Source organism: Pseudonaja textilis, chromosome 6, assembly GCF_049901715.1.
Source record: "Pseudonaja textilis isolate UNSWEBS1 chromosome 6, rPseTex1.2, whole genome shotgun sequence".
In the NCBI taxonomy this organism is placed as follows: Eukaryota; Metazoa; Chordata; class Lepidosauria; order Squamata; family Elapidae; genus Pseudonaja; species Pseudonaja textilis.
The window spans coordinates 12,023,034-12,035,116 of NC_141995.1; the positions used below are offsets into that span (position 1 = coordinate 12,023,034).

General features: G+C 40.4%; 1 protein-coding gene and 1 long non-coding RNA gene across 7 annotated transcripts in view; one reads left to right on the plus strand and one right to left on the minus strand.

Moving 5' to 3' along the window:
• Window positions 1–12,083, plus strand: part of AFF1 (ALF transcription elongation factor 1) — a 171,851-nt gene that overhangs the window by 9,210 nt on the left and 150,558 nt on the right. For all 6 annotated transcript variants that reach the window (XR_015744051.1, XM_026698324.2, XM_087935881.1 and 3 more), the window contains exon 2: window positions 2,734–2,793. Coding sequence is in view for 2 of the 6 variants with exons in the window: in XM_026698324.2 (XP_026554109.2) it covers window positions 2,762–2,793 (32 nt within the window). In the remaining 4 variants the exon portion in view is untranslated. The remainder of the gene's footprint in view (window positions 1–2,733; window positions 2,794–12,083) is intronic.
• LOC148125397 (uncharacterized) lies at window positions 2,768–9,312 on the minus strand. The gene is made up of 3 exons (XR_015744053.1): window positions 8,938–9,312; window positions 4,625–4,737; window positions 2,768–2,912 (listed from the first exon to the last, which is right to left on the minus strand). It is a non-coding gene; the product is annotated as an uncharacterized LOC148125397 (long non-coding RNA).

A 12,083-nucleotide genomic window follows, 5' to 3' on the forward strand; every position in this document is an offset into this window, starting at 1 on the left:
GGGTTTAACTATTATTGTACATCTACTTTGTAAGTATTTTGAGCAATTGTAGACTTGAAGGCCACTGGGGAAAATAATGCTGGGTTTCAGAAAACCGCTTGAAAAAGAACTATCTTCCTATGCTGTGCTGTGGAAGGAGCCTCTGGCATTTTGGCATTCTTAAAATGCTGAAGATGACTGTGAGATAATAAATGGCAAGCAAACTGGAGGATGGGGGAAAAAAGCTCATTTGTACTGCTGGGAAAGGAACAACATGTCTGGAGTTCCCGCTGTTTGTTTTGCTAATATTTACTTGAATTCTTCCTCTGTGTTTCTTTTTTTTTCTGATATTTTTAATCAACCTGTAAATAGATAGGCATTTATAGCTTAAATTGGCATTTACCTGAAAGGAAGACAGTTCTGAATTTAAGCCAATCCTCTCCCCCTATATTTATGAATTGATGTTGTGTTATCAAGTTGATGTTGACTCAGATCTTCTACTGGTCTACTTATGACCACTGTAACTTAATCCATTGTGGTCATAAGTCAAGGATTACCTGTATCTGGATGTATTTATTTTTCTATAATCCATGTATTTATTTTCTGGTCTGTCCACAGTGTTCTATGTCCAGTTTTACCCATGTGTATGTATATGTATGTGTGTAGAATACTAGAATAGTATAGAGCTGGAGGTCTTCTAGTCCAGCCCCCCTGCTTAGGCAGGAGAGCCTATATACCATCTCAGACAAGTGATTATCCAGTCTCTTCTTAAAAACCGCCAGTGACGGAGCACCCATGATTTCTGGAGGCAAGCTGTTCCATTGGTTAATTGTCCTCACAGTCAGGAAATTTCTTCTTAATTCTAGGCTGCTTCTCTCCTTGATTAGTTTCCATCCATTATTGATTGTCCTTTGGAGAATAATTTGACCTCCTCTTCTTTGTGGCAGCCCCTCAAATACCAGAATACTGCTATCATGTCTCCCCTAATTCTTCTTTTCTTTAGACTAGCCAGGCCCAAAACCTGCAGCCATCCTTCATAAGGTTTAGTCTCCAGGCCTTTGATCATCTTAGTTGCTCTTCTCTGAACTTTTTCCAAAGTCTCAGCATCTTTTTTGTAGTATGGTGACCAAAACTGGTTGCAGTATTCCAGGTGTGGTCATACTAGGGTTTTGTACCTTGTGCAATGTCCACCTTTCACAGCTTACATTTACGCACTGAGCAGATACAAACACACCATACAAATATTAACAACTGTTAGAATTTCCAACTGGGAGCAGTCGTGCCAATAAATATGTGCATGTGTTACATTTTTTGTCGTACCTATCATTGCCAGGGGTGGGCTACTGGGGGCTTGCAGGAGTTTGGGAGATCCTCTAGCTAAGATTCTGCACAGAACCCCCAAATCTCACTCCTGGCTGGCCCCGCCCCTCCCAGGAGTCACCACGTGGCCCGTTTTGGATGCAGGTAAGTGCAGGGTGCCCACGGAGGCTTGAGGAGGGTGAAAAATGGGCCTCCTGGAAGTTTGGGAAGGCTGCTTTCCCCCTCCCGGAGGCTCAAAAAAAGCCTCTGGAGTCCGGGGAGGGCAAAGCCACCCGCCATGCTATGGTGCAGGAGGCCGGCGAGCCCACGCCTACCATGTCCATGCCCACCCAGCAACTGGGCAGAGAACCCATTGCTAAAATTTTGAGGTCCACCTTTGATCAACACACATCTGTATATTTGTTTGCCACAAGCCACAGTCCCCCAAAAGGTAAGTCTATTTAGGCTGCAAACATTCGTATCTAAATTGCATTCTCCGCAATTTGGATGGCCACAGGTATGAGAATATAACCCCAGAATATCCTCCAAGAGAACAATTCCTATTTTCATTTAAGAACAACATAACCTTACTAGCACCCACACATCTGGGTTGCAAAAATCCTAATACCATTATATAATGATAAGGGGTTTTCAGCATCTTTCTGTTATTACTTAGTGATAGTGCAGAGTTCTACAACAGACAAGGACTTACATTGCACATTATGGCTACCTGCGTACTTGCTTACATTATACATTACCCATATGTGTACAGGTATTTAATGGTACATAAAATAAATAAATCATCATTTCACACGTTAACTGTTTTCTCCCTCATGGAAGTGTACACTCTTATTCACACTGACAAGTACAACTTGCACAAATTCTCCTCTTCACTTCCAACAAAAAGGGCAAAATGGACCTACAGAAAGCAAAAAGGAGAAGTAACAGAACCAGGAAAAGTTCTTAGTTAAAACACGTTGCATAAGCCAGTTTCTTCAACTACAGTACAAAGCCAAAAGTAATCTTCAAAGTCAGCCAGGATTTTCAGCAAGTTGTTCCCTATTTTTATATTTCTAGAGACCCCTCCCTGCAGGTATTTATTTGGAAGAAAACATGTTCTTTTTGTGGAGTAAATATTGGTCCAAATGAGCTTTATTATCCATAGCGAGTTGAGGGTTTGTCTTACACTACGTAGGAGTATTAAGCTATTTGATCTAAACTAAATTTCATTGTCATTGTAAAGGACACAGCTTTTGGCTTTTAAATGCCTCCTTAGAGCTTTCCTCAAAAATATTGTATAAAATATGAAAAAGAAATAATGAGAGGAAGAGGGAGGGAGGGAGAGAGAGAGAGAGAGAGAGAGTAAGTAATTTAAAAGCAGTATATAAATAGGCTGGTCTTCTTCAGAAAAACACATCATCAGTTGACCACTGATATTTATTTCTTCTTTCCAAGATGATCTGATTTGCACAGTATTCTCGAGATGACTTCCACAAACACAAGCAACAAAAATAGGTAAGATTTTAATTTAAGACTACTTGCTTCTTCCTTCTTTCTCCCCATGTGTTTTTAAACTTTCTTTTTTTTAAAAGCCCCATACTCATTCTTGTGCCTCTTTTGGATGCTGTCTTTGTCTGAAAAAAAAAAAAAAAGGAAGAACAAAACATTACAAGTTGATGTTAACATGGGAACTTGGAATTCTTTACAGTTTGGTGGCGAATTGTCAGAGGAAATTGATAGTAACTTCTTGAAGATCTGTGTATGTTTGCATGCCTGCTTTCTTCCTGTAGCTGTTGGAGACAGGTTGTTGATCTTATGAAGACTTATGATTTGCTGGATACCCTTGAAGCAAACCTGATGTTATTGTTGTAAGCCGGGTGGGTTTGAGATTACTGTACAACTTTTAGAATTCGTTGAATTGAATAGTTTATTTGGCCAACTGTGATTAGACACACAAGGAATTTTTCTCAGATGCAGACGCTCTCATTGTACATGCAAAGCAACAGAATAATGATGATTGTAATGATAATACCAATAAGAGAGGGGCATAAAGATAGCAATAGCACTTAAGACTTATATACCGCTTTACAGTACTTTGCAGCCCTCTCTAAGCGGTTTACAGTGTCTTGCCCCCAACAACCTGGGTCCTTATTTTACCACCTCAAAAAGATGAAAGGCTGAGTCAACCTTGAGCCTGGTGAGATTTGAACTGCCAAATTGCAGGCAGCCGGCAGGCAGCAGAAGTAGCCTGAAGTACTGCACTCTAACCACTGCGCCACTGTCAAACGAGAAAGATAAATAACATTACAGCTGTACTACATGGGTAAATACACATAGACATTAGACAGTAAGAATCAGGTGTTCGGCAGAGTGATGGCATGAGGGATAAAATTGTCCCTGTGTCTAGATGTTTTGGCATGCAGTGCCCTATAGGACTGTCCTGTGGGGAGGAGTTGAAATAGTTTTTGTCCCGGATGTGAGGGGTCTGCAGATATTTTTTCAGCTATATCAAATGGCTTCTTGGTGTAGTCATACAAGACTGCATGATACCTTTCATTAAGACTCATTAGATTAGTGAGAGTGTATATAACGCAAAAGTTCCATGAGAAGTGACTGGTGTTTTCTAGTCTTGCCTTGTGTTTGGCTGGCCAGGTAAAAGCAAAACCATTGGTAAAGTGGTCCCTAAGCCTAACACCAAATGTATTACTTCTAATTAAGTCAGACTAAAAAGACACCTGGAAGTGGAACTCAGCTTTGAGTAGTTTCAAGATATGTCAGTGCAGTCTTCTTAGCAGCAGTATAGAAGTGGTCAGTTATTGCTATCTTCCAGATTTTTTTTTTTAACTTTCTAGATGGCTGACCCTGTTTAGCCTTCTAGATCCACCATGTTAGTTCATTTAAATAATAGCAGTGATGAAATTCAGGACATGGGATTCCATACCGTACAAGGCATATCCAAAAAGAGGAGAAGGTCAAAAAAACATGAGACAGACCCAGAAGAAGAAGGAGAAACAGACTACAACAATATCAATTAACAATGGTTGAGGTTGCCAAAAGAGGAAGAGCAAGGAGGAGGAGGAGGAGGAGTTCTGATTCAATAGATTGCAAGAAATATGTATCTTACCAAATGTTGCTAATTACAATTCTGAGCAACTGAGAGCTAGTATGGCCAAGGATATGGGATGTTCAGAGTTGAACCTAACAGTGTTTTTCCAGGAGGCAACTGGACTTTCTTTTTTTTTTCTTTTGAAGACCTTTTGCTTCTCATCCAAGAAGCTTCTTCAACTCTGACAGGACAGTGGGGAATGGAAGGGTTTATATTCCTTTCAGACAGCTGGTCATTTACCTCCTTTTAGAAGATTGTTGAAGCACGTGGAGGTTTATCTGTGTCTTCAGGGTCACCTGAGTAGTTAGTGCTCCTGTTTCCTGTAGAAGCTTCTTGGAGGAGAAGTGAAATGTCTTCAAAAGAAAAAACCAAGAAAATCCAGTTACCTTTGGGACAACCATGACCTGGATGACTGAGAACCTCTACAGATGTTCAGAGTTGAAGTTCAGGGGGAAAAAACCCAATTCCATATTTAAGCTAATAAGTACCCTGATTTATTGCTAGCCACATTTTGTTGCCTTTGACTTGGTAGAAGCTAAGCAAGACTCTGATACTGTTTGGTTGAGAACTTGAGAGACTACCAGAAATTGTCAGATTATGGACTACGTTGGTCTAGTCTACAACCAGACATGAGCAGTGGGATTGCAGCTCAATATTGTCAAAGGGAACAACACAAATGCATACTGTATATGCAATCACTGGAAGGCGTCTTGACTTTTTATTAAACCAGCGGCTATTTTCAAAGAGATGAGCTAACAGGTAATTATTCCCATCTTGGATTTTTTTTTTTTAAAGAACATATGAGTAGATGTGGCGTTGACTTCGCTGTTTTGAAAGAACTTTATTACTTCCTGTGTATCAGTTGCCCAATCTCAGTGACTTCAACTCAACGGAGTTCCCCAACCAGCTTTGCGGGTGGGAGGGATGGAGGAGGGATTCTGGGCTGGGGAATTCCAGGAGTCAACGTCCTCTTAAACTTGCTGAGAAAGAGAAATATGGTGGGGGTTTGCACAATTTTGAATTGATTGATAATTATTTTATGCTCATTAAAAATTGAACCCTGCCTTTTGATTAAAAAGGTGCCTGAGGGAGCTAATTTGGGCTGTGCAACCTTAATGGTCCTAGATCATAAGAGTACATATTCAAATTTTAAAACTTTAATACATAAAAAGCCATATTCTCTGGAGTACACTTCTGCCTGGACATGCATCTTTCTTAACCTGCATCTGATATCACACGAAGACAAAATCTGACAGTTACAGGGAATCTGAAGAACAAATTGTTTTCTGCCTGTGGATTCTTGTAGGGATTCAACTGGCATATAAATCAAGTTATTTTAACACTGTTTGCAGCTTTCTCTCTCACTGTCAGGAACACATAAGCTTCTGCATATGTTACATTTGGTTGCTTGCAAAAGGAGATGCTGTTTGTAGAACAAGGAAAATGAAACTATTAAGCTTTCCAGAATGATGGTAGCACAGTGTTGAAGCGCCATAGATCAAGAAGACGCTATTTCTACAGCAGTGGAGATGAGGAAGAGCAGTTTACAAAAATGTTGAGATTCCTGCTTGTAGCCTCTTGCTGAAATTCTGTGTTCAGCCACTCCTGCACACTAAACACCCTGCTCCTAACTGCCTATCACAGCTACCTCTGCGTACACATTGGCCTTTTTTGAAGCAATTCTTTTGGAAATATGACTAAAAGACAGAAAGTACAGGGACGCGGTGGCTCAGGGCCTAAGAGCTTGTCGATCAGAAAGGTCGGCAGTTTGGTGGCTCGAATCCCTAGCGCCATGCAACGGCGTGAGCTCCCGATACTTGTCCCAGCTTCTGCCAACCTAGCAGTTCGAAAGCACATAAAAGTGCAAGAAGAAAAATAGGGTCCACTTTGGTGTTTAGTCATGCCGGCCAGATGACCACGGAGACGTCTTCGGACAGTGCTGGCTCTTTAGTTTTGAAATGGAGATGAGCACCGCCCCTTAGAGTTGGGAACGACTAGCACGTATGTGCAAGGGGAACCTTTAACCTTACAGGTAGCTCTCCACTTAGAATCATTTGTTTAGTGGCGGTTCGAAGTTAGAACAGCACTAAAAAAAGTGACTTATCGTTTTTCACACTTATGACTGTTGCAGCATCCCCACTGTCATGTGATCAGAATTGGCAACTGGTATGTATTTATGACGGTTGCAGTGTCCCGGGTTCATGTGAACCCTTTTGCAATCACCTTGACAAGCAAAATCATTGGGGAAGCCAGAATCTCTTAACAACTTGTTACTAACCACTAGCAACTGCAGTGATTCACTTAATAAGTCTGGTATGAAAGGTTGTAAAATGAGACCAAATTCACGTAACAACTGTCTTACTTAGCAACAAAAACGTTGGGCTCAATTGTGATCATAAGTCAATTTCTGTATATAATTATGGTACTCATTAGTGCCATAAAAACTGTGTCCAGGGAAGAGACCTTGGGTCTCATGGAGTAAATGTAACCAAGAGTCCTAGAACATTTACATACTTCTTGTCATGTAAGCATTGGTAGAAATAGAATGTGATTCTCAAAAATCGATGTGGTATAAAGATGCTGCATGTCCTCTGGATGTCAGAAAGATTTGAAATAGTTGTACTAAAATGTAGAACAGATAGGATAAAGAGCAGATTAACTTTAGGCTTTAGATTACATCATATAGAACAGGGGTGTCAAACTCGCAGTCCGTGAGCCGGATGCATCATGTGCTGACCCTGACCCTGCCCAGTTTAGCGAAGGGGGGGGGGGAAATCCCGATACGTCACGTGATGCTGCTGTGACAACATGAGTTTGACACCTCTAAAATAGAATATAAGCCATGGTGGCTCAGTGGTTAGAGTGCAGTTCTCCAGGCTACTTCTGCTGCCTGCCGGCTGCCTGCAATTTGGCAGTTCAAATCTCACCAGGCTCAAGGTTGACTCAGCCTTCCATCCTTCTGAGGTGGGTAAAATGAGGACCCAGATTGTTGGGGGCAAGAGGCTGACTCTGTAAAAACAGTGTGGAGTAGAATATAAGTTTAAGTGCTATTGCTATATTTTAGACTAGTTTTTTTTTAATTGGAAGATATCCTGCGTTTAAGCACCATACATGTTAGAAAGGTATTCAGTGTTCTCATCACAACTCCCAGCAGATGGTAGGATAGTGATTGATCTCAAAGTGATCTTATGGCTGACTTTGGACAAAGTGTACACTGTAATATTTATGGATGATAAATAGCATAATCTTTTATCAGTGAAGCTGTCCATTTACAGGGTTCACGATGATAGCAAATTTTCAAAGGATTCTACAAGTGATGGATGAAAGTGTATAGGATAACTCTTGACTCCTGAATACAAAAGAATACCCATGTTCTAACATGCACTGTGCTTTTCCTCTAAAAAATGTATGTGCTGTTTCTGAAGCTATGAATTTTAGCCGAGGAACTGGATTATTTCAGGATGTTGCTTGGGTGGGGAGCCCTTCCTCAAGAGGAGTCCATTTATTTGCAAAATAAAATGAAAGGCCCCTTGTTTGCATGTTTGCATGTCCACTGGGATACACAATAGGCAGCTGACTCTTTCACCTTCCAGAAACTTATTTGGGATGCAAATGGTGGTTAAGATTATCCTCTGAATTAATGAATCTTCATTTGTCTTGGCTTAAGTTTGCCTCAGTATTTTATTGGATGCTTGTCCAATTTGTGTGTGTGCGCTTCTGTCTGTGTTAAGGCTGTGAATTGCAAAGGCCTTCCAAAGAACTGCTATTATTAATAGGGTTTCTGGTTTAGGTTGATGGGAAGAGTAACCAAAAGCAGTGTCCTGTGTTCAGAATAAATAACAGAATAACACAATTGGAAAGGAGCTTGGAGGTCTTCTAGTCCAACCCCTTGCTCAAGCAGAAGACCCTGCCTATACCCTGCCTGGCAAGTGGCTGTCCACCAAGTCTCTTCTTAAAGTTATGGAGCAGCCACAACTTCTGAATGCAAGTGGTTCCACTGGTTAATTGTTCTCACTGTTAGGACATTTCTCCTTAGTTCTAAATTGCTTCTTTCCTTGATTAGTTTCCATCCATTGTTTCTAGTCTTGTCGTCTGCTGCTTTGGAAACTAAGTTGACCCCCTCCTCTTTGCGGCAGCCCCTCAAATATTAGAACACTGCTGTCATTCCCCCTGGCCTTTCTTTTCATTAAACTAGACATACCCAATTCCTGAAATCGTTCTTCATATGCTTTAGCCTCCACTCCCCTAATCATTATTGTTGCCCTTTTCTGCACTCTTTCTAGAGTCGCAACGTCTTTTTTTTTATATTGTGGTGGCCAAAACTGGATGCAGTATTCCAAGTGTGGTCTTTGTAAGGCTTTATAAGTGGTACTAATAACGTTCAAATTTGTCTGTTTGTGTGTCAGTGGTGGGATTCAATTTTTTTTACTACCAGTTCTGTGGGCATGACTTGGTGGGCGGGGCAGGGGAAGGATAGTGTAAAATCTCCATTCCCACACCACTCCTGGGGGAAGGTTACTGCAAAATCCCCATTCCCTCTCCACCCCACTAACCTGCTTTCCAGCTCCGTTCTCCTGTGCAGGGCAACCAAAGAAGACCCAGCCAATCAGCTGGGACTCAATGGGAGGCAGAGAATAGATGGGTTGGCGGGGCCAGTCAGAGGTGGGATTTGCCGGTTCTCTGAACTACTTAAAATTTCTGTATCGATTCTCCAGAACTGGTCAGAATCTGCTGAATACCATCTCTGGTGTGTGTGTGTGTGTGTGTGTGTGTGTGTGTGTGTGTGTGTGTGTACTGCTTTTGATGCGGAAATAGCTCTGCTTTTATATTTTGCCCTGCCCATTTGAGTCTTTTGGAACTTTGGAGTTTTTAAAGTGCACCGGAACTCCTTTCATTTCTTCTTCCTTTTTCTTGAGCTTTAAATGGGCGCGTGTGTGAGAGAAAGACGGGAGAGGCTTACTTAGTTTTTATCTTTGTTTTGCACTGTTTACTCTTTTGCTGGCTTTGGATTATCTGCTTGTCCTTGTGTTACTTGCTCTCCTAACCTGACAGCTCCCTTTTTCCAGATAAAAACAAACATGCCGGTAAGCACACAACGCCACCTTGAAGGCTTCATTTGATCTTTGCCGTATGTACATGCAATTTGAGGTTTTCCCCATTAAGATTGTTCTGAAATCTAAAACATTTGTGCAACAGGCAGTTTGGCCTGTCTTTTTCATGCTATGTGTTCCTTCCGCATCCTATGTTTTGGATTCTGCAGAATCAATATTAGAAATTTACCTTAATGCAAAAACAAACAAACAAAAAATCATGTTTGAAATAAATCCTTGTTCGAAAAATAACTGAAACCAAAACTAGACAAAATATAAAAATCCTTCAATTTCCAACACAAAACCAGTGTTTAAAAAACAGCTTTTACTTCCAGAAGTGGATATAGGAATCTATATAACTTTTGCAGAACTAAGTCTGTTTCTTAATGTTTTTATTTTAAAAAGTCTTAAAACTTGCTTAGAATTTTTAGTGCATTGAAACAATGGTCTGAGCTGTAATATAAGCAAGAGGATGTATTATATAAAAACCCCTGTCCATATTATACAAATAATATATGCTCTACTTTGAACAATATATTTCTTCAATACAGAAGTGAACGATTTAACAAAGAGAAATTTATAAATTGAAAAAACTACATGTCTCATTTTGTATAACCAATTTTAATAAGTTTAAATTTCATTATTAGCGTTATAAATCATACATAAATACATTGTATTATTTTGATGCAGTAGTATTTTAGCCGTTTTTAAGAGATTGCATAGGATAAAATAAGGAATTGCATTGGTTTGTCTTTTCTTTAATATTCTCAAGATAACACATAATATTCTCCTTTTTTAGTCTCAACAATCCTGGGAAACAGGATTGGATGAAATAAAGGGATTAGTTCCAGGTTTTTCTGAAAACTTCATAACTAAGCAGGGAATTAAAACAATTGTGCATGCAATCAAGCTTAAAGAGATTTAGCTGAACATATTCAAGTAGTCAATCTGTTAATTTTAAATGTAGATATTTTTATGTCAACCACACACTTTTTTATAAGACAGTACATGTAATGATTTCAGTGAGAATAATTTAAAAGTGTGAGAGGAGTGGCATATCCGCTAAAGACAGGTATTCTTCTGTTTACAACCATTCATTAGTGGCCATTCAATGCTACACCACTGTTACAACGACCATTTTTCACATTTACAACCGTTGCAGAATTCCCATGGTCATGTGATGAAAATTCAGACACTGGGCAACTGGTGTGTATATTTATGACGGCTGCAGTGTCCCAGGGACGCATGATCCCCTTTTATGACCTTCTGACCAGCAATCTCAATGGGGAAGCCAGATTCACTTATCAACGGTGTTGTTAACTTAACAACTGCAGTGATTCCTTTAACGATTGTGGCAAGAAAGGTCGTAAAATGGGGCAAAGCTCATTCAACCCCAGAGGTATTCAGCAGGTTCTGACCAGTTTTGAGTAGTTCGGAGAACCAGCAAATTCCACCTCTGACCGGAGATTTTACAGTATCCTTCCCCTGCCACACCCACCAAGCCACACGCCCACAGAACCGGTAGTAAAAAGAATTGAATCCCACTACTGTTGAACGCCTGCCTTGCTTAACAACACAAATTTTGGGCTCCGTTGCAGTTGTAAGTCGAGGACAACCTATCAATGGATTTAAAATATCGTTTGCTCTATGCTACGAAAAATTTTTTAAATGCTTGGTGCCTGACCAACGCGATTATTTTTACTTTATCCAAGAGATTTTGCTTGAAACCAATAATTATTCTATCCCCCAACAAAATTTTAATAAAGGAAACATAATTAAATGTAAGAGAGTTATTAATGGGCTGTGGTTTTTTTTATGGGTCTTCCCCCTTCCCCTTTAACTGGTTTTGCAATTGAAAATCAATACAGGGCCATTTTGGAAGAAAATCAATAGATTTAATTGACCTGGAGGATCACACTGGAATGGTACCCCATTCACGATATGTGTGGCTCAATATAAGTCACAGTCAGAGGGATCCATCCTTCCCTTTATGGCAACAGGGATCACTATAACCCCAATTATTCCACCAATACTTTTGTATTTTCTGTCCACGCTCCTTTATCCTAAAGTTGAACTGAACAAGCTTATTGGATGAGAAGCGAGAAGCGAAACATCATCAAGGAAAAAATAAAAGGTCAGTTGCCTTTTGAAAAACCATCTTTGGGTCAAATATGACCTGGGTGACATACGGGCTTCAGTTTGCAGAAAGCAGTGAGGGGAAAACGGGGGTGTTCACACGAGCAGACCCAGTTATCTGTGATGCACTGAATCCTCAATTACCTGCTAGACGAGCTGCAAGCTAAAAACCTGGAAGCTAAGAAGCTGGTTGGCTTAGGGTGTGTGATTCCCATTGTGGGGAGAATCCAGAACAATGGAGAGCTGGGGCAAAGGCTTATGTAAATGTTTGAACTTGCCACCCGGGTAGCCAGTTAAGGGATTCGTGTTTGTGCCAGAATAAGAGAGTCGGAAGGGAGTTTGGAGGTCATGTAATCCAACCCCCTGCTGAGGCAGGAAATCCTATACCATTTCTGTAAAAATGGTTGTCTTGTCTCTTCATAAAAACTTCCAGTGTTTGGAGAATTCACAACTTCTGGAGGCAAGTTGTTCCA